The sequence below is a fragment of the Urocampus carinirostris genome, chromosome 4 (assembly GCF_059441175.1).
Source record: "Urocampus carinirostris isolate Australia breed hairy pipefish chromosome 4, RoL_Ucar_1.0, whole genome shotgun sequence".
In the NCBI taxonomy this organism is placed as follows: domain Eukaryota; kingdom Metazoa; phylum Chordata; class Actinopteri; order Syngnathiformes; family Syngnathidae; genus Urocampus; species Urocampus carinirostris.
The window spans coordinates 17,601,266-17,623,662 of record NC_142352.1 but is presented as its reverse complement, the minus strand read 5'-3'; the positions used below and the strand labels follow the sequence as shown (position 1 = coordinate 17,623,662).

General features: G+C 38.6%; 1 protein-coding gene across 1 annotated transcript; it reads left to right on the top strand.

The window, feature by feature from the left end:
* The first annotated feature begins 10,774 nt into the window (after nt 1–10,774).
* On the top strand, nt 10,775–14,469 carry LOC148367012 (uncharacterized). The gene is made up of 2 exons (XM_088333806.1): nt 10,775–11,154; nt 13,063–14,469. Exons 1-2 carry the CDS (start codon nt 11,031–11,033, stop codon nt 14,355–14,357), a joined length of 1,419 nt encoding a protein of 472 aa, XP_088189932.1. The 5' UTR covers nt 10,775–11,030; the 3' UTR covers nt 14,358–14,469.
* The last annotated feature ends 7,928 nt before the right edge of the window (nt 14,470–22,397 follow it).

Genomic DNA, 22,397 nt, shown 5'->3' with positions numbered 1-22,397 from the left:
AAACAAATGGAGGTAATAAGAATACATTTCCTCCCTAAATTGTTGCTTCATTAAGGTATCGATAAGATGTCAAACATAATTCAAAACGTATGTGAACTTGTTTGTCAGACCATGGCCCTCATTATATATCTTTTTTTAAATGTCAACATCACACATTACGGCAGTTATCTTGAATTCCCGACGGTCTGCAGCAGGACAAACGAATTGGGCGTTACAAAAGAAATATCCTCCCTAAACGTAGCTTTGTTAAGTTATCGATGAAAGAAAATGCCAAACATAAGTCAAAATGGTTGTGAATAGTCCGCCAAATGTATTTAAATGTGTTCTGATGTATTGCTTTGACAGATGGAATTGCTTGGAACCGCTAATCTCTTCTTTGTTTGTTCGTTGGTAGTTTGCTGTCCCCCGGTGGTTGGATAGACACAATTTATTTTGAAAGGCATCACGGTTAACTAATCCCTGAACCACCGAGGTCATCAGGGCACCACTGATGACGGTTCCTGGCCTGGAGTTTGGATTGTGGCAATGTTGAAACCAGTCCATTTCTTGACGTTGTCGGCCCAGTTTTGGGGGCGGGGGTCTTCCTCTCCATCTGCCCCCTCAGACTGTGCTCCGGAGAATGATCTAGCCCAGTCCTAGATATCTTGTGAAGTGACCATACCACTTAAGTTTTCATCCGCGCACAGTTAACAACAGTTCTTCATAATGTCTAATGTGCCCTCTGATGGTGTTGTACACTGTTTTGTTTGTCACGTGGACTATGTAACTGATGCCTAGAAATTTCCTGTAGTATGGCATCTTCATGGCCTGGATTTTGCTTTCCAGCTTTGCTGTGAAAGTCCATGACTCGCAAGAGTATAGGAAGATTGAAGTAAGCTGCACAAGTCTGGCAAGTGCGGCTGTGGTTTGAGCTATCCTGGCCATGATCTCTGATTCTGACCCCTCTTCATGTATGACAGCTCCAAGATATTTAAATTTGGTGACTGGTTCAAGCTCTTGGTGGTTGATGGTGATGTTTGTGGTGATACCTTGCGGTTTTGGGTCAATAATTTGTTTTTTTCCGTGCTGATTGCCATCCCGTACTGGTTTGATGCTTTGTCCAGGTGATTGACCAGATCTCTGCACTTGTCTTCTCTTGACAGTCTGGCAATATCATCAGCAAAACAGAGGTTGGTGACATTCTGTCCCCCAATGCTGACTGCATTTATGTTGGTCAGGGCTCCTCTTTAGGAAGATATTGAATAAAGTTATAAGAGAATGCAGCTTTGTTTTCCACCGACTGTGGTTTGAAACCACGCTCCAATGGTACCTTTGATCAGTACTGCACTGTTGGCATTGGCCTACAGATTTTCAGTGGTATGAACTAGTTTCTGGCTTGTGTCGTAGTTCCGCATGGTGGCCCACAAGGCAGCTTGCCATACTCCATCAAATGCCTTCTTGAAATCCACAAAGACGTGATAGACTATCAGATAGAGGATTCTCTGGTGTTGTTGAAACTTCATACGTAGAATGCGCTGATTAAAATTCTGTTCTGTGGCTCCTTTCAACCATTGGGTTCAGTCTCATAGGCATTCCATATTTTAAATTGATTGAAATGTGTTTTTTATGATTTAACAAAACTGTTGAGACTGCAAAAGATCAGGCCCAACATTGGAAGATGGGATGCTCATCACGCCTCTTAACTCATCACGACGTGCAGTGGTCACCAGTCACCACACCCTCTTCTGTGTGTGTGCGTCTTGAGTATCATAATGAGTGCCCCTATCTGAATCTGAGCCAGAGGATCCATTAGAGCTGATTGAGGAGCACAAGGGTACAGACATTACCCTGCAAGAAGGTGACGATGACCACACAAGCACGCACACACAACCAGTCACATGACTGCGCATACGCATACAAATTCAGGAGCAGGTCAAAAACCAAATCAACTACAACAGGAAGTGAGCGGTATCACTCCCTCATCAAATAATTACCAACACAAGCCATTTGTGACGTGTGTTGGTTGCTCATTTATACATTCGCTTGTTTACGTTAAAGGAGATGAGATATATTTATTTACTTGTTTTCCATGCAATCGAGAGTGAAGGAGAAATAATTAAATAGAAAGTATTGTAATTTCATTTCATTTCATATTTTAAATCGTCTCCTTCCGCAGGTTTGTTTGAATCCGGCCAGAAGAAAGTAGGTTATCAAAATAAAGGATGGAGAAATGAACAAATCTTTTGAAGGTTTTTTTTTTTTACAGAATATTCTGGGCACTGATGAGTCATAGATAATGTCTGTAGACGTTTCAAGAGTGCAAAGAAAAAAAATAGCTGACAATCATCCTCATAGTACTAACAGCGTGGTCCATGAGCCTAAACAAAAACTAAATTTAGGTAAGTACTACCACTGCACAACTAGCTTTTGTATAAACCAATTCTAACACTAACTGATATAAATATTGTGATGGTCGCTAATTAAATCGAACAGCTCAATACATTAAAACATAAATCAGCCTTATATTCGTGCGCGTTACGTGCACTGAGATCTCTTTATTTCGAGGAAAAGTTGTTGCTTCGTAGTCCCGCTCAAAACTTATTTTCCTTTTACTCTACTGCCACATTTTCATTCATGACAACCTTTTGACTTTAAAAATCGGTAGATATCTTTGCGCTCTCTACTTCAACTGTGAAACACAATCCGTCTCCAGATAATTATACATTAAAAAACATGCTTCTTTAAAACTGGAAGTGGCAAACTTGAATTAAAAAACAATCGTTGGAGTGATTTATTCATTTAGAAAGACTTAGTCTTGCTTCAAAATAAAGCAGCCGTAGACTAAAACACTAGTCTCAAGTGGGGATTATTTTGTTGTTTAAATTTGAAAAAGCACTAGATTTTCTTTTTAATTGGTTTGTGCTTTTATGGGGAGAAGGGGGGTAGGGTTTGGTGTATATGCATTTTACGACAGTTATCTTGGAATTACATTAGCCAAAAGGCATAAAAATGAATATTCCCTAAAATCAACAAAATGTTCCAATGTTTTTGATGCATTAGAATTTATTTATTATTGTGATTGAAAAGTATTGCCCCATAGTCACAGCCCCGCTAGGAATTAAGACAGACTGAGGCCCAGCAGAAAAATTCTCCTTGATTTACCTTCATTAAGTTTTATATACAAAATGACGGACATAATTAAAAACATTTCATCGAATGTTCCATTAAAATCACTCAAATCTGTTCCCACCAGGGGTGATTTTAGGTTCAAAGCTTTAGGAGCGCTAAGCACCCAGAGTGTCTGGCTGGCTAAATACATTTTTTTAACTTCACTTAAAGAGATAGAATATGTAAACTTGAATTGGGATAATATTTTATTTGAAATATTTTGCTAAAAGCTTTTTTTAAAGGCTGTTTTTATCAATTGAATATTTGTTTAAAGGCCGTTTTTAAATTGAATTATTTTTTTTTAAATGAATTATGGCGCTTCCATAAACACATACGGTCATTGTATTACGCCTGGTGCCACCACAGACTTTGCCACTTTGCTGCAAGTGACACTAGCCAAGCGAAAAAGGAGCAGGGCTCGGAATCAAATGGATTGAACCATTTCAAGGCAGTGGAGTATTAATGCGTTGTTCATATTTTTGTTTTGTTTTACTTTTTTATATATATATATTTTGGCTAGCATTTTTCATTATGTTTAAGCAAATGGCTAATGGTGTGTGAGTGTGCGTGTGAATGGGAAAGTGTGAAGCACATTGTAAAGCGCTTTGGGAGGTCTTGAAAAGTGCTATATATGTGTAGATTACCATTTTTTTCTAAGCCTTTATTAGGTAAAAGAGAAGTTTTGAAACGCTACACTTTTTAGGGGTGCTGGGGTTGAATTTGAGGGTGCTTAAGCGCCCCCAAAAAACGGGCTAGTGACGCTCTCATGGTTTCCACACTTCTGCCGAATCGCCTTGAGTTGCGAATTTCTTTACGGTATTTCACTGTCCCCTAGCGGTTAAATGGATGAGTGGTTTCGTCATAATGCACACGTTCCCACCTTTTTAGTAATCATTACTCGAATTCATTAAATTATGATTTACAACAGATAACTACAAATCTAATCAACAAGCACAAATATGAATTCAAAACAGTTTTCATTTTTATACTGGTATTTCAAGACGACCAGTGCTGCGTGTGGCATTTAAGTTGTGATATTGTAAAGAAAAGAAATACGCTCACAAAGATGAAATGGGGATTTGAAGAGCAGAGATATTATTGTCACACTCCAGTAAGCCGCAGACTGACAATGTTTGACTTGAGGTCACACCAGAGAAGAGAAGAAAGGGGACCCTGGAATGCAGAAAACATTGCACACTAGTATGTTAGAAACAAATGTTCTTTCCATGTGCATCCCTGTATGCATTCATTTAATGAATTTAAATCGTGTAAATTGGCATTCGTTTGTATGGCAACATATAATTATATTAAAGTTTACTAGAGCAGAAGATAGCATTGAAAATGAAACAATGACATAAATCAGTAGGATAAAATGGGAGCTTCAGATAAAGGCTGGCGCTATTTCTGCTATTCCAGATCTTGTAACCTTAATATTGTAATTGGCACCCTACCTCCTTCATCCAATTATCTACTGGCACACGACACAAAAATGACCTTTAACGGAATTGACATTCGCACAATGGCTGGTATGTGGCTACTGCTTCCTATTGGGGAATTGATAAATAATTTAGCAATAATTCACACTCCAGAAAATATTGGTTCCATTGATTGTCAGGAACAACTGGCACAAGGTTTAATTTGTTTTGGATCGTACCTTTTTTCAAAGTTAAATTGTCAGTATATTTTCGAAAATTTCTTTAGTTTTAGCGTCTCAAAGAAAAAAGAAAATGGACAGGGAATCGAACTGTCTCGACCAGAACAGAAGTAGAACCCAGATGCATAACGTTACTCGCAAGTTTATTGAAATATAGAGGAAAGGCAGCGCCAGCGATCCGGTGCTCGCTGGACGCAGGAAGCAAGCTGCTCATGGGACCGGAACATGTTTTGAATGTGGAGGTGGATCTTCCGGAGCGGGAGATCACAGCGTATTTAGACGGGAAAACGGGTCGTTAGCCGGGACGGGAGATCAGAACGTGGTCGGGTTCAAAAAACGGTTCGTTAGCCGGGACAGGAGATCAAGCCGTGGTCGGGGTCAAACAAACGGGTCGTTAGCCGGGATGGGAGATCAAAACGTGGTTGGGATCAAAAAACGGGTCGTATCAAACAAACAGGGAAATCAGGAACGGACGAGTGGAAAACGGGTGACAAAACGGGACCAACGGGAGTCAGAGTCAAAAATGATTGCCTTGTGAAAACAGAGGTTTGCTGACAGACTGACAACAGGTGGGGGAAAGGACTGAGCTTATGTAGGACGGGGAACCAATAAGGTAGCCAGCAGCAGCTGGCGTCAAACGAGCGGGCACAGGTGAATGTAATGAGTCATCATGATACGAACCCTTGAAGTATGGTGACAGGGCGTACAGTCGACCACACTCAACGCTCTCAAACTAGTATTTACTCAAGTTGTGAATTTTCAGATACTTTCTGCAACTTCATCTGTTTCAAAATCAGTCAATTTCTATAAATTGGAATCTATCTTATCAACAGGTGAAGAAAAAGGGCAGACAAGGAATCAAACCCTTGAACTTTGAGTGACAGGAAGGACACTCAACTACCAGGCCAGACAGCTGAGTTCAAGCACTGTATTTGCTAATTAAAGGTTTTTGGGGGTCCTTGGACCGCTGAATGAAAATTGTTATAAACATATCACTCTCCTCAGGTGTAGTTCCAGCGGCTTCTAAGTCCGCTGTTATCAAACCTACACTGAAAAGACCCAACCTTGATCCAGAAAGCTTATGTAATTATAGACTTGTGTCAAACTACCGTTTCTTTCTAAAGTACATAAAAAGGTGAGGCAGAGCAGCTGAATGACTTTATATCTGAGAACAATCTTTTCGAATCTATACAAACAGGATTCAGGTCTAACCACTCTACTGAGACAGCCGTGATTAAGGTTATCAATGATCTTCTACTGGCAATGGACTCTGGAGCTTCATCACTCTTGCTGCTGCTGGACTTTAGTGCTGCATTTAACACTGTGGACCATAATATCTTATTAGAATGGTTGGAAAACTGGATTGGTCTCTCAGGAACCGTCCTCTTATCGTTCAGATCTTAGCTCTCAGGACACATTCTGTTAAATTCGATGAAATTACATCTCAGCCCTTTAGTGTTACATGTGGTTTTCCGCAGGGTTCAGTACTTGGCCCCCTTCTTTTCATCATTTACATGCTTCCATTAGGTGAGATTACTCGCAAGTATAATATCAGTTTCAATTGCTACGCAGATGACACTCAACTATATCTTCCGATGGAGGAATCTGCCACACTAAACTGTTGACATTTAAAGGCCTGCCTTACTGAGATTAAAAAAATGGATGTCACTCAACTTCTTGCGCCTCAACCCTGAAAAGACCGAATTGTTAATTATTGGTCCATTTAAATATCGTGTCTTGTTCTCAAAAACTGCTCTGAATATTGAAAAATGTAATATCACCCAGAATGACTCAGTCAAAATTTTAGGTGTCACATTTGACCCCAATCTGTCCTTCCAAACACACGTTAAGAATATTACTAGAACAGCTTTTTTCCATCTTTGCACGTTGCTTAAATTCACCCTATGCTGTCCCAGCCTGATTATAATTCAAGCGTTTGTTACCTCCCATCTTGATAACTGTAATGTACTACTCTCCGGTCTCCCAAAGTCCAAAATCAAGAGCCTGCAGTTGGTACAAAATGCTGCAGCCAGGCTTTTAACGAAGACAAGAAAGTTTGATCACATTACCCCAATTTTAGCTAACCTGCATTGACTCACTGTTAGATTAAGATGTGATTTTAAGTTTTTTTTGGTCATGTACCAAATAATGCATGGACTTGCTCCATCATATCTTACAGATTTAATTTCCCCCTATGTTCCAGTCCGGAGCCTTCGCTCTGAAAACGCTGGTCTACTAGTGATCTCAGGAGCCAAGAAGGGATCCGCAGGTTCGAGAGCGTTCTCCTTTCGGGCCTCGGTGCTGTGGAATGCTCTGCCCTTTGAGATTTGATCTGCAAGCTCAGTGGAACTGTTTAAATCGAGCCTGAAAACACATTTCTATTATAAAGTTTATGAATTACCTATATTTCACGTTGACCATATTTGTCTTTTATTTGTTATTGCAACATCCGTTGCAGCCTGATCATCCTGGCAGGAAGCTTACCTCATGAGCCCTTGAGTGATAGGGTGGAAACTTGACCAACAAGCCAAAAGCTGTCCTAAAAACGTCTCTATTACAGAACTCTTGGTATCATTTCAACCGTAAAAAAAGAAAAGCAGGCAAGAAATCAAAGCTTGAACTCTGAGAGACAGGGTAGACACTTGACTACAGGCTACTGTCTTTTCCGTACTATAAGGCGCACCGGGTTATAGGGCGCACCCCGAAAAAATAGTTTTTGGTCCTATATTTGACATACATAAGACGCACCGGATTATAAGGCGCTACAATGGGAACGTCGACAAAACAGTCAGATAGTTCAGTCAAACTTATTACCCCCTTAACATTCCCAAAGCTTGCAAAGACGCCAATATGTGTCGAGAACATGTGCGGTGTCCGTACGATGTCACTGAAAGGCATCGTTCCATCATTCGGGAGGTTAAAGTCTTGGGATTCAAGAAATGCCAACCATTCCTTAGTTTCTATTTTCTTTTTCGCTCGCAACTTTACTGTGCACATGACAAAAAAACACTTGGAATTAATAATAATTTAAAAATAGACACTCAATTCCATCCATTATCTGCACCGCTTATCACAGAAACATCGAGTTCAGTCTGAAACAAGATACAGGGAAAATATATAGCCAGAGTAGCTCACCGAAGTCGTTGTGTTCAATAATAATGTGCAGGCATGGTCCTCTTATATTCGTGAGTTTAGTAAATCCAGGAGAATAAAATATTTACAAATACAGAAAAGTAAAAAATGCTTTCTGTATGCCATCAACCACGTGCTATACACATTCATCTTTTTCGGCCAATTGCAGGCTTTGTTTTGCCGCTTCAGCCTATGCCAGCCTGTAAAGGATAAAAAGGATCCGCCCCTTGACCTCCGAATAACTTTAGCCAATAGTGATGGATTCAACTGATGATTGACACATCTTTTTCGGCCAATTGCAGGCTTTGTTTTGCAGCTTAAGCCTATGCCAGCCTGTAAATGATAAAAAGGATCCGCCCCTTGACCTCCGAATAACTTTAGCCAATAGTGATCGATTCAACTGATAATTGACACATCTGTTTCGGCCAATTGCAGGCTTTTTTTTTTGCAGCTTAAGCCTATGCCAGCCTGTAAATGATAAAAAGGATCCGCCCATTGACCTCCGAATAACTTTAGCCAATAGTGATCGATTCAAATGATGATTGACACATTGGTTAGCCAATGAAACGCCGGTAAATAAATCCCAGCATACACCGCGGACTTGGCGTTCGGGGGAAAATCTAGTCAGCGGCTGCAAGTTAGTTGGAAGACGTTGCGATTTAATATTGATCCATAAATAAGGCGCACTGTATTATAAGGCGCATGGTCAGCTTTTGAAAAAAAAATAAAGGCTTTTAGGTGCGCCTTATAGTGCGGAAAATACCGTACTTGTTCAAATGAGACTTTAATTGCGAGTATAACTTGGACAACATTTTTAAAGCACTTTCCTCATAATTTCCACAATGTACCATATAAAAACTTCTAATAAAAACCTAAATTGATTAAATAAAAAAAATAACTAAAACTGTCATGGCGCCTAATTGGCCCCCCTCGTGTGGCGCCAGCTGCTGCTCATTGAGAGATTGGCTTTCTATCTATTTTAAGCTCAGTGCTTTTACGCTTCCTTTGTCAGCCCGTGAACGAACCTCTGCCCCGCAAGACGTGAGTTTCGGTCCTGTTCCTGTTGGTATTTCCTGTCCGGTATTGTTCCCGTTTATTTTGTCCTGTTTAATTTCGGTTTCCAGTTTTGTTTCCGTCTATCTTTGTCCTATTTATTATGTTCTCCAGTTTTTGTTCACGTCTAGTTGGTCCTGATTATTTTCGATATCCTGATTCATTATTTATCCTGTCTGTCCCGTCCTGTCCGGTATCGACCCCATCCGTCCGATATCAACTCGGGCAATTGGAATCGATCTTGTGGGTCTCTGGCTTCCTGTCTTTCTACGCCAGACCGCTGCCTAACGTGCATGACTCCTCATTTCCTGTGAAACAAAAGGCTTGTGTGAGAACGTCACGCGTTTGGGTCCTGATCCTTTTCTGGTTCATGACAAAAACATTTTTAAATGTTATCCATTTTAAATTGTATGACACAAAGAAGTCATGAGTGTGCAATTCAATAGTAATTATTTTTATTTGAGTAATGAATGTTCAGTATACTTCATACTGCTGCATTTATATTATATTATATTTATATTGCATTTATTATACATTTCATTTTTCGTTGTCTCAAACGAATTTTTGTATTTTGTTTATTTTTAATTTCCTTATCAGTGTTATGTTGGTCTCAGACTGTTTCCTTCCTAATACTACAAAATACGATAGTATTGGTTATATTTTGGCAATAGCATACCTGACAACCTGTACGTTTTTGCCGTACATTGTACGTTTATTATGCATTTTAAGACGGGTACGACTTACAAAAAAATCTGTACGGAAAAACGCAAATTTGTCAATTATGGGCACCATCCGGTATACACCGACTATCACGAAACGGCAAATCAATCAAGTCAAACGAGTTGGCCGTGGTAGCCTCTATCTCGGTATCGTTTTTTTTTTGTTGCAAACGAAGCGAGCAGTTTGATGCAACTGTGCGCATGCATCCGCCGCCTCGGATTTCATGTGGCAGTTAAGTAGTGAAAGGAAGTCTGTCTCGTTTTAGAGAACCGGCTTTTTCGGCTCAACTCATTAGAGAGAGCCGGCTCTCAAACGGCTCACTTGCTTTGATGCATTATATTATGAATCATTATTGTTGTATAAAGAAATTAAGTAAAAAAGGTAGTATAAAAGGAGAAAATAAAAAAGACAGGTTTGTGGTTATCCCTTTATTCAGTATATTACCATCAATAATTTAATGCAGAAAATGAATTAATAATTTGAATAAGAAAATGTATTATTCTGCTTAATCTTATTTGCATGTATTTTTTTCTACAGTGAACGTCCAAGCTACTTAATTTTCTAACTTTTTTAAATAATAAACTTAATTAGTGTCGAGCAACTCAGTATCTCACAACAAAATGTTAATTAACAATATATATATATATATATATATATATATATATGTGATAAAACGAAACACATGTACAATATAACAAGTTAAACTATATAAATAAACACCTTTGGAAAAAAAATCGGTGTAATATTATTTTGTATTTTGTAAGGGAAAATACAACGTTTTGTAAGGGCATTGAGCCCTGGAGGTTGACAGGTATGCAATAGTTTTAAAAGTCTTATATTTAGACAATTTTGTAATATTGTTGTCTAAAAAATGGGCACGGTTGCAAAAGTGTTCGAACCACAACGTGCACAACATTATGATTGAATACATTATTTTCACAATTCAGTGATTAAGTATTAAAATCGTCACAAAACCGCTGAGTGGATATTTAATTAACCCACTAATCATGACAAGGTAATTGTTTGACAAACAAGTTTTGTCTATGTTCGCTTGCCGTAGATTTTCTGTGTCAACGCCCGAATCGGCAACTAAACGAATGTCACAAAATCTTATTTTCTATTTTGTTTTTTTTAGGGTCGACGCATTCGTTTGCACCCCCCATTCTAATCCAATTACACTACAAACAGCATCTTTTTCAAATGTCGTGTGTTGTCAGTTTTCGATCCAATGCACGTTGAAGACGCTAGCTTAGTTTAGTTAGCCATCAACAGGGCATGAACGTTAGCCACGCATATAGTGCATGAGTGAACATATCTTGCGGAAATGTGTGCAAAATGCATCAAAGAAGAGTACGAGGAGGAACTTTGTGTCACGAAAATGGAGGACCAGGATCAACAATGGGAACCGATTTGCAAAATGGAGAAAACTGGAATTGTGTCGCGGACAGGTTATTGCATTCTTCTTTCTGTTCTGATTGTTTTTATGATGATGTACTGCAGGGGTGGGAAAACTTTTTGGCCAAAATTTGGACAATGGACTGATCCAGGAGAACTTGCGTTTAAGGAATGTATACATACATAAACATGACTTGACTATTCACATTTTTCATTTATGAATAATGGGCGCCACCAGGCTGTACTTGCCCAAGACTCAATATAGGAAATGGTGCCCCTACGACTCTAGTGGTTAAGGGATCCAACCAAACCAATACAGCAGACATCCACGTATTATTTATTTTAACATGTGTTAAGTCTCATTAAATGAATGTTTAATCGTTCACATTAAAGCAAAATAATATATGTTTTAGCACTAAGTTTGATATTCAGTATTGTAGCAATGGTTAGCACATTGGCCTGGAGAGGGATGGGCGCCGCCAGGCTGTACTTTCCAAAGATACACCACAGAAAATGGTGCCCCTACGACCCGTGCGGTTAGGGGTTATTTCAAAATGTAATTATTTTGTTTGTCAATATTTAACATTTAAATATACCCTTTTCCAGCTGATAAACTCCATATTGTTCTACGTTCTAGCATGACATGTCAAATTAGAAGCATTGGAGTTCAAAATAAAACACACAGAATCTGTCAGTATTAATTGATCATCAAAGTTCACATATCTTCTCCCACAATTTACCATAACGTTATACTTTTGCGCATCCCAAAAATGTATTTAACAATTTGAGTAGTGATGCACTATAATGAAAGTTCTGGGCCGAAGATGAAAATCTACCCACAATTGCCCCTCTTCAAACGTTCTGCAATGACTTGCTAAAACTGATGGTGGCGATGGAGTAGTTGTTGCAGCATAATGCAACAAACAAGCCACACTCGCATATTTGTTCAATGGTATGTATTAAAATCCCCGCACATAGCTTAGCACAGGTTAATCGACTTCAGCGACAGGCGAACTGAGTGTTGCGCACCAAATACATGTTCCTCAATTAAAACCGCTGAACTTTAGATATTTAGATCTGTAGTGCTAGCATGTAAACTTTTGTTAAAATCTAGCTAGTGGCTAACAAAAATTTGGAAGCAGAGGGACACACAAAATGTGATGAAAATCATCTTGTTGGGTTTCATTCGGACAGCATCTCAAATTTTCTTCTTTTTCGTGAGCAATATAAAACAGTTGCAGCTAAGTCATTCTGACTTGCCCCTAAAGGAAAGCCAGCTTCACATGGCTTTCCTCACCTCTAGGTGACATAATTAAAATGTTGTTATTTCAGGAGCCCAATTTGGGTTTAGTATTTTTCATTAGCCAAAACTGAAAATGAAACTTTAAAATGTTGCTGCTTCCCCAAATCCCCAGTTGCACTTTCCCAATATAACAAATCCTACAGCTTTGTAAGCAGTTTTTTGCAGCAACTTTTCACAAAATTTAAATGCTGTTAAACAAGGGTCTCAAATTCAATTTTCTAGGGGGCTGCCGGAGCTAGGGTCTGGGTGAGATGGGGCCAAATGTATTTTTCAAAAGGAAAATCTCTAAAATAATCATTCTTCTGTTCAGAATTATTTTTCCCAACGCAAAATAAACATATAAAGATAAACACTATTAGAATTTATTAAAGAAAATAGATAAATCAGTAATAAATAATTTTCATAATAATATTACCAAACAAATAAGTAAATAAGTATATCTTTTACACAAAATGAGATTTAAAAATAAAAATTTTTTTAGGATTAATGAAAATAAATAAATCAATCAATAAAAATGGGCTGCGCTTACTTTAAATTTCATATTATGGGTCAGCAAATGGCCTGCAGGTTGCAAGTTTGAGACCCCTGCTGTGGGATTTTGTGTGTGTGTAAAAAAACATACATGTTTGTATGAAATATAATTCAAAATTCCCTGCAGATATCGGCAAAGGTCTTCCTCCTGAGTGGCGGGAGTCAGCGCCGGTCCGCATCAAAATAAAAGAAGAAAAGTCGGATGAAATCACAGAGTTCCCCTTGACTGTCATTGTAAAGACTGACGGAGCAGATTCAGATCAATGCGGAGGATCAAAACTATCAATGTTGGCACCACTGTCAGACCTGGAAAACACATCGCACTCTTCGGATAACGACGACGATGCCGGACGCTCACCGAATATCGCAAAAAAACCGACAGACCACCAACGAGTTGAATGTTCACAATGTGGAAAAACCTTTTACAGCAAGTCCGTGTTGAAAGTTCACCTGAGGACGCATACCGGAGAGAAACCATTTCCCTGCTCTGTGTGCAGTCAAAGATTCCGTTATAAGGTTAATTTAACAAGGCACTCAAGAAGACACAATGGAGAGAAACCGTTTAGCTGTTCGGTTTGCGGTAAACGCTTTTTCCGAAAAGGCGATTTAGTCATACACAAGAGAATACACACTGGGGAGAAACCGTATGCATGCCCTGTTTGCGGGAAACGATTCTCTCAGAAGGTCAATCTGACTAGGCACGCGAGCACACATAATGGAAAGAGATCTTTGACTTGCTCAATTTGTGGGAAACTATTCTATAAAAAGGAAAATTATGAAAGGCACCTGAATACGCATGATAAAGAGAGACCTTATGCCTGTGCAGTTTGTGAGAAAAGATTTTCAGAGAAGGGAGATTTATCTAAACATATGATAACACACACTGGAGAAAAACCTTTTCTCTGCTCAGTTTGTGGTCAAAGATTCAGCCACAAGGTCACTTTAACTCGGCATACGAGTAGACACAACGGAGAAAAGCCTTTCGCTTGCTTGGTTTGCGGTAAACATTTCTATCGTAATATCGATCTAAGAATCCACATGAGAAAACACACTGGAGAAAAACCTTTTGTGTGTTTGCTTTGCGATAAACGATTCCCTTCAAAGTCACATTTAACGACGCACATAAGAACACACGCGGGAGAAAAACCTTTAGCTTGCCCAGTTTGCGGTAAAGGTTTCATTTACCAAAAGGACCTAATAACACACACACGTATACACACCGGGGAGAAACCATTTGCCTGCTCACTTTGTGATAAGAGATTCTCTCAAAACTCCAATTTAACAAGGCATATTAAAACACACACTGAAGCCAAAGCGTTCAGTTGCGGCGTATGTGAGAAGTGCTTCTCTCGTAAGGATCAGCTGAAAACTCATAAGTGTACTGCTGTAGCGGCTGAGAAAAATAGACTCCAAACATCATGATATAAAACTGTAATTTCTTGTGAAGCATCAACAATAAGTGGGACACAATCATGAAGTGGAACACACATTTGGATATTTTAAACCTTTTTAACAAATAAAAAATGAAAAAGTGGGTCTGCAAAATGATTCAGGCCGATTGAGTTCATACTTTGTAGCGCCACCTTTTGCTGCGATTACAGCTGCAAGTCGCTTGGGGTATGTCTCTATCGGTTTTGCACAAAGAGAAACTGATATTTTTGCCCATTCCTCCTTGCATAACAGCTCGAGCTCAGTGAGGTTGGATGGAAAGTGTTTGTGAACAGCAGTTTTCAGTTCTTTCCACAGGTTCTCAATTGGATTGAGGTCTGGACTTTGACTTGGCCATTCTAACACCTTGATATGTTTTTTTGGTGGACCATTCCATTGTAGCTTTCACTTTATGTTTCATGGATCATTGTCTTGTTGGAAGACAAATCTCTGTCCCAGTCTCAGGTCGTTTGCGGACTCCATCAGGTTTTCTTCCAGAATGGTCGTGTATTTGACCTTATCCATCTTCCCATTAATTTTAACCATCTTCCCTGTCCCTGCTGAAGAGAAGCAGGCCCAATCCATGATGATGCCACCACCATGTTTGATTGTGGGAATGGTGTATTGAGGGTGATGAACTGTGCTGCTTTTACGCCAACATAACATCTCGCATTGTTGCCAAAAAGTTTGATTTTGGTCTCATCTGACCAGAGCACCTTCTTCCACATGTTTGGTGTGTCTCCCATGTGGCTTGTGGCAAAATTGAAAATACACTTTTTATGGATATCTTCAAGAAATAGCTTCCTTCTTGCCACTCTTCAATAAAGGCCAGATTTGTGCAGTATACGACTGACTGTTGTCCTAAGGACATATTCTACCACCTCAGCTGTAGATCTCTGCAGTTCATCCAGAGTGATCATGGGCCTCTTTGCTGCATCTCTGATCAGTTTTCTCCCTGTATGAGCTGAAAGTTTAGGGGGACGGCCCGATCTTGGTATATTATTGCTTGCACAGTACTCTTTGGGATGTTTAAAGCTTGGGATTTTTTTTTGTATCCAAATCCAGCTTTAAACTTCTCCACAACAGTATCCCGGACCTGCCTGGTGTGTTCCTCTGCACTTTAAACAGACCTCTGAGACTATCACATTGCAGGTGCATTTATACAGAGACTTGATTACACACAGGTGGATTGCATTTATCACCGTTAGTCATTTAGATTAACATTGAATCATTCAGAGATCCTCACTGAACCTCTGGACAGAGTTTGCTGCACTGAAAGTAAACACCCACTTTTTCGTTTTTTTATTTGTTAAAAGACCAGCTCGGTGGCCTTAGGGGGTAGATTTGATTACAAAGTAAAACGCGGATAAAACGGAGTTTGCGAGTTACATTTTTTACCGGTATGCCGTATAAAAATAAAAAATAAAAACCAAAAAGATCCTTGTCATCCATCTCAGAACAGAACAAACCCGCTGAATTTTCATATAAAAGTTTACATTCTTCACTTTCAGAGTTAGTTTCCGTGCCGAGCAGCTCTTTGAAAATCATGCTGGCTTTTGTAAAAGCTCGAACAACAGTCCCAGCAGAAATGTTAGCCCAAGCATTGACAATCCAATCACAAATTTTGATATAACCCGCCCTGCGCTGTCTTCCACTTCTGGTGGAACTGTGGTGCAGATTCTTGCCACACAGACATGCCTCACTTTGACAGGCCGGTTCTCAACGGTTAAAGTCCCGTTGTCAGGCCTCCCGGGATGATAGTCAGCACAGTTCATTTGCTTCCCTTCTTTTTCACATCGGCTGCAATGTGAGAGTCACAGATCAAGAGTCACAATTATGCGTGAAACAAAAAACACAGTCTTCTTACATACACATCCCTCAGCAACCATTTCATAATTTTCTCATCTATCCAGCCCTTAATGATCACCCCTGCAGGAAAGCTCTTTAGGCAAAGCCTTTCTCTTGAAAATGAGCATAAGCATAGGCAGCAGTTTGTGTCCATCAGCATGGGGGCCAAGCACAACAGTAAATGAAGAGTTCACACTCCGTTGTGCTTGTCCCCTTATTCTCCACCGTGTCCATGCAGGAAACGGCGTTATAGTTCTACGGCAACTGTACGAGGACATAACTGTTGGCATGGGCAAATCTTGTCATTTTTTTCTCAATTCATTTCTTTTAGTCTTATTTTTCAGGCGGGTGTTGAAAAGGGTATTCTTTAAAAATCAAAAGGTTACAACACGCTGTTTTGGATATGTTTTTTTTTTTAGTAAAGCCGTGCAAGTGACCAAATGGTTTATGGTTCTTGTCAAGTCAAACAGGAACAGAATTGTTCGCTTTTCTAGGGCAACTTCACATGGACAAATTGCTAACATTATTGGTTTCAATATATTTATTTTGGTTTTATCTTTATTTTATTTTTCAATCTAAATCTTTATTCGTTCTTAGATCAAAAGATGACCAGGACAAGTTTTACTTATTTTTATGCTTATTTTTTAATTTTTCAGACTACAATATTTACGATTCACTCATTAATATTACAGGGACGAAACTATGCTGTAGTTCTACGCAAACTCAAACAAGGACAACTCTTTACCCAGGTGAACTGAGGTTTTGTCTTTTTATGTCCGTGCAAATTCTTACGCATTTTCAGGTTTCTCTCAAATCCAAAATGACGAAGAAACATTCTGCATTGACAAAAGTATTTCATTGTACAGTATATTTTACTGTGTACCCATTTTTATCATTAGGTCATGAAAAACAACATTGCCAAGGCAAGTATTATTTTTTCATGGTGTATGTCAAACAATAAAAACAGTACACAATCCTACGATTTGTTACAGGAGAATTTAATGATTTGGTATGATTATGCGATATTAGATTTCACACAAAACGGTCCCTCAAAAATTAAATAAACAATACTTTGCGGCTTTTTTATTTGGGCACATCATGGAAGAACATCAACTGATAAAAGAAAAACAACATTTGCAAAACAATCAACTGTACAATTATGTAATACATACCTATGCTTGTCAGGTTAATTGGCTGGTCCAATTGGCATTGAATAAGCAGCTTGGAAAATGAATGGATGGATAAAAATGAGCAAAAAGGGAGTAACAGTACGCTAAAGCTTTTGAGTGCCTACCCCTATTACAATTCATCTTGCTAATGTGGCGCAACAAGGGTTGCTGACTAGTTAAAATGTTATATTTTGGGTTTCATGTTGTGTAATCCGTATTTGTGTGTTTGGAGGAGTTTATTATTATTTTTCAGGGTATTGAGTTTTGTATAGCAGAAAGGGTAAGAGAAGTACCAGTATATCACCGCTAAATGGCAAGGTCAGAGAAGGGTGCTTGGGCCAAGTCTCACGGGACCTCACGTGATTGAGTGAGACCTGCTCAATAAATGAACTTTAATGCCAACAATTAAATTGTGTCGTGTGAGACTTACATGTAGAATAGAATAGAATATACCTTTATTGTCATTGTTACAAATGGGCTAACATATTGTCACAACGAAATTGGGCATGACACTCCAGTTTTACACATTCATAGTGAGGTATGAGCAAGAAGATAAAGGAACAGAGAAGATAATGTTATAAAACAAGGGGGATACGGCTATAGTTATAATTTACATGGTATTTACACAAGAAATGTCGGCATGTGGGATGTTACATACAGGGTTGTCTTGATACCGTTGGTATCGTAACGGTTGTGCAATATTGCATTTGGTGCAAGTCATCATAGTGCAAAAATAGTCAGCATATGCATTGGTGCAAACATAGACATCATAGTGCAGAAAAAGGAAATGGTCAGACATTGTGCAATTTGAGCATTAAACGTAGTGCAGTCGACATGTGCAAGAACAAGACATGAGTAACATTATATTCGTATGAGGTAGTGTTGGCACGAGTTTTCAGTTTTTTTGTGCGGTGTCTGTTTGAGCAGTGAACAAACATAGTACCATCTATTTTGCAGATGAGACGTATATACTGGGAACATACTTACTGAGGGGATGATAATATGTAAAAATATGTGTGTAAAGATTGTTTCTGATGTCTGTATACTTTACAAAAAAGTGAAATAGTAAGAGTGAGTCACCCGTTAGCATAAGCAACAAATAGGGCCTTGGGTGAGGTATGCTATGTTATGCTGGACTGGGTTAAGAGTGTACTGTGATGTTAATTTGTATATTTTGATATCAAATAACACAAGGTGAGTTGTTTTGGAAGGTACAGTTACGGTGATTTGTTAATTGATTCTTGAAAAGTACCAATTGATGGCAATGTTTTTTTGTATTTAGATGTTAAAGGGATCTCAATTGATTTAGTGAGACTTGCTCAATAAATGAACCTTAATGCCAACAATTAAATTGTGTCGTGTGAGAGCGACATTTATCATCTAGAATAGAATAGAATATATTCAAGATGGCGGCGTGCGCGAGTGCAGCGGCTTCAGGCTCTCCATTTAATCTTTTTACCACCTCTTTGACCTGCTGCCTTTCGGTAGACGCTACAGGTCACACAAAACAAAAACAAACAGACTCAGAGACAGTTTCTTCCCCAGAGTCATACCACCCTTAACACACACGGCACAAAAAAATGAAACTCTTGCAAACACACTACCTCATACAGATGTAAAATTGTATTCATGCCTGTGCTCACTTTGCACAATGTTGCCTATTTTTGCACTACCGCGTATTGCACTAATACGATCCCAAAACTGTATGTGACATCCTTACATGCCCATATTTCTTGTGTAAATATTGTGTAAATAATAACCTTTATTTTCTTTGTTCCTTTATCTTCATTGTTTTCTTTTATCCTCACTTTTAAATGTGAAACTGGAGTGCCACGTCCAATTTTGTTGTCACACTATCTTCAACCCATTTTGTAACAATGAAAATAAAGGTATATTATATTCTATTCTATCTATTTTGCAGATGAGGTAAAACAACAAGAAAAACAAAAATATATGAAACAAATGTGTAACACCAGCTGGAGCTACCCCGTCCACCTGGGTCATATTAAAATACCAAAACATGGAAATCTAATGCTGCATTCCAGAAATTTGGGAAGACAGATTTATCCCGCTAAGATGTCACCAAAGATAGCAGGAAAAAAAAGAAATGGAAATCTTGTGAAAGAATTGTTGTAAAAACAAATGACGTTTGTAGGTCGTACAACTTTTGCAATAATACGTTAGTCAATTCATTCAAAAGTGAATTTTCTTTTAATGCATTGCCGGAAACTCAGCAAAATGTAACGTGATGTCAAGTTTTGGACATGTTTGATAATGACTTAGTTCCCACACTTGGGATTGCTGTTGCTCACTGTTGTTTCAAGCGGATCTCACCGACTTTGTGTGAACGCTCAGACCCGTGGAAAATTAGAGGGAACATTGATTACTATGTAATCAATATGTTGTCCGACTCTTTATTTAACTGAACTGTTATACAAGTACACCATGTACACCAAACCGTGGAAGCATCCAAGCCTTTTTGGCAAACAAAGATGAGAGCTTAGCCAAGATACTCCATATCCATTTTGTCTTTGGCATTTTAATCACTCCTTCTCCATCATTGGATATTGTCCAAAATGTTTTCTTTTTTACTTCAGACATGGTCTGTTGCAAAATTGATTCTACAAATAAAGAAGGCCCAAATTAAGCATACTATTACTGTAAATTCTGTGTTTAAGTTTGCCCTAATTTAAAGTTGGTTAGTTGTTCCTGTATATGCCACACCTCCCCTCCCCACCCGCTGTCTACCACTCGTAACTAGTCACACACAACCACATTAGTGCATATAAACAGACCCCTGATTTCAGTATTTGATTAGATAGGTGTAAATTCGGCATAGGTGTAGATAACAAGAAAATACTTGATTAAGCTCAGTGATGGGCAGTGTTGGGCATGTTACTTTAAAAAAAGGGTAGTAAGGTAAGTTGTAGTTACTCACTACCTCTTCCAAAAGGTAACTGAGTTAGTAACTGAATTATTGCATAGTAAAAGTAACTAGTTACCAGGGAGAGTAACTATTTCCATTACTTTATAAATAAGTTGTTGTATGTCAAAGAATTTGGAAATCAGCCTATGTTGAAGAAGCAAGATATAAATAAAGATCTGACAGAAATTCCACTGAGGCAGAAACTTGCCCTATATCTTTCGCAAATCAGAATACATTTCGTGAGCTATCAGACGAGTTCAACCTTTCACAACCGTCCGTCCCCAGATGCATTGTGGAAGTGCTCACTCACAGCCTTTACCATCTTGGTACCATAACTTCACAACTTGGTACACCACCTTTGAGATGGAATACACATTTATTTCCCATTATGACGTTTTGGGGATGAAAATAATTTGTAAATTACAGTTATACAATGTAAGAAACAATACACTAAAGAGTATGTGAACACCTTTTCTTGAATAAAAGGTATACTGTATTAAATCAAAACAAAAAAGTAGACCTAAGTTTCACGGTAATGTGTGAATGTGCATTTCTTCAAAATTTAAGTTTTATTAGTAGTGAAACAAGTATCTATTACAAAATTATGTAAAAATGAACATAAAAGCATATACAGTGTGGACTCCAAAAACAACAACACGGACCTCATTAAATTTGAATGCTTGCTAAGCAGGGTTGGGTAGGGTTACTTTAACTTGATTTCTTTCAATTACTTTTGGATTACTCCAATACCAAATATGCTAATAAAAGACCAAAGAAACGGTAAATATGAAACAAATTACTACATTTTGTGCAGACTTAGGGAATAACAGAATACATGGAACGGCAAAAATGATGTTGGAAAGCTGTTTGGATTTATTTTCATTTTGTTTCTGTCGCATTTTATGTTAGTTATGCCGGAGATCAAAGCCAGGAGAGAAAGCTTACCACGTGTTGTGAGTCATAATTTTATTCATATTTAGTTTCTTTTGTCTTTTATTAGCTTATTTGGTATTGGAGTAATCCAAAAGTAATTGAAAGTAATCAAGTTAAAGTAACCCTACCCGACCCTGTCGCTAAGCTATTCTCTCATTAGATACCCAAAATGCTCTTATTTCTCCAAGCAATTCCTCATGTCACGACTGACTAGCAACCTCTGACTGTTGGAGTATTTCCATAAGTGAGTGTTTCTGTTGTCTTTGTCTAGGTGTGCTCACTGAGACTCCCTGAGGTCGTGGAGATGGGCTGGCTATAGCTAACTGTACCCCTTTATTCACCACGTCGGGCCTATAAATCTAAATTCCCTTTAATGGCCATACAACTGGGAACTCAACATCATGATGTTGTCTCAACAGACCTTCCATTTCACAGAAGAATTTGAAGCACATTGTTCCCCTGCCTTTGGTACTGTTATTATCTTTTTTTTTGTAAGTATCTACTAGGGTGTTCCATTTTCTGTTTACTTTGTCAGGGACAAATACCTAACTAAGTGGTTAGAAAGAAAATGAGCCATATCCTTCCACATTTTCTTTTTGGACCCTTTGCCTTTCTAGATTCTGGTATTCAGTTCTGCTAGATTTTGAGGGACTCCTCTCCCATCTGCTTTAAGTTGGCGCCTCATTAAATCAATTGAAAGCAGAGTCTGATCCCGGGTAAAGCAAACATTGGCTTGTGTCTATGATGACGCACAAGACAAATTGCTAGAAGCTGCTTCCCCCTTATTCTTCCTGTTGTCACCTGTCCCTCTCTCTGTCTTGAATTGGGAATACCATGAATTTCTGTTACCTACATATACAACTCTATCTTGTGTTCCTGATATGTACACTGAAACGAAGCAAGACTGATCCACTGATAAGAACCAACCTGGAAGGATAACTTGTACCTTGTCAGGGCTTGATCCAGAAAGTAGGAGCTGGGGTCCTCTACTAGCTTTTAGAGAGGTGCTGTCAACCAAACAATTCTGCTCTCACCAAGAAACGCATTCATATAATCGTCTAAAAACACTAAAAGATTACATATTGTTAATTGACATCAGTGTAATTTCAGTGAAATTGCATCAGATTAGAAACAGTTATTAAATTTAGTTGTATTTAC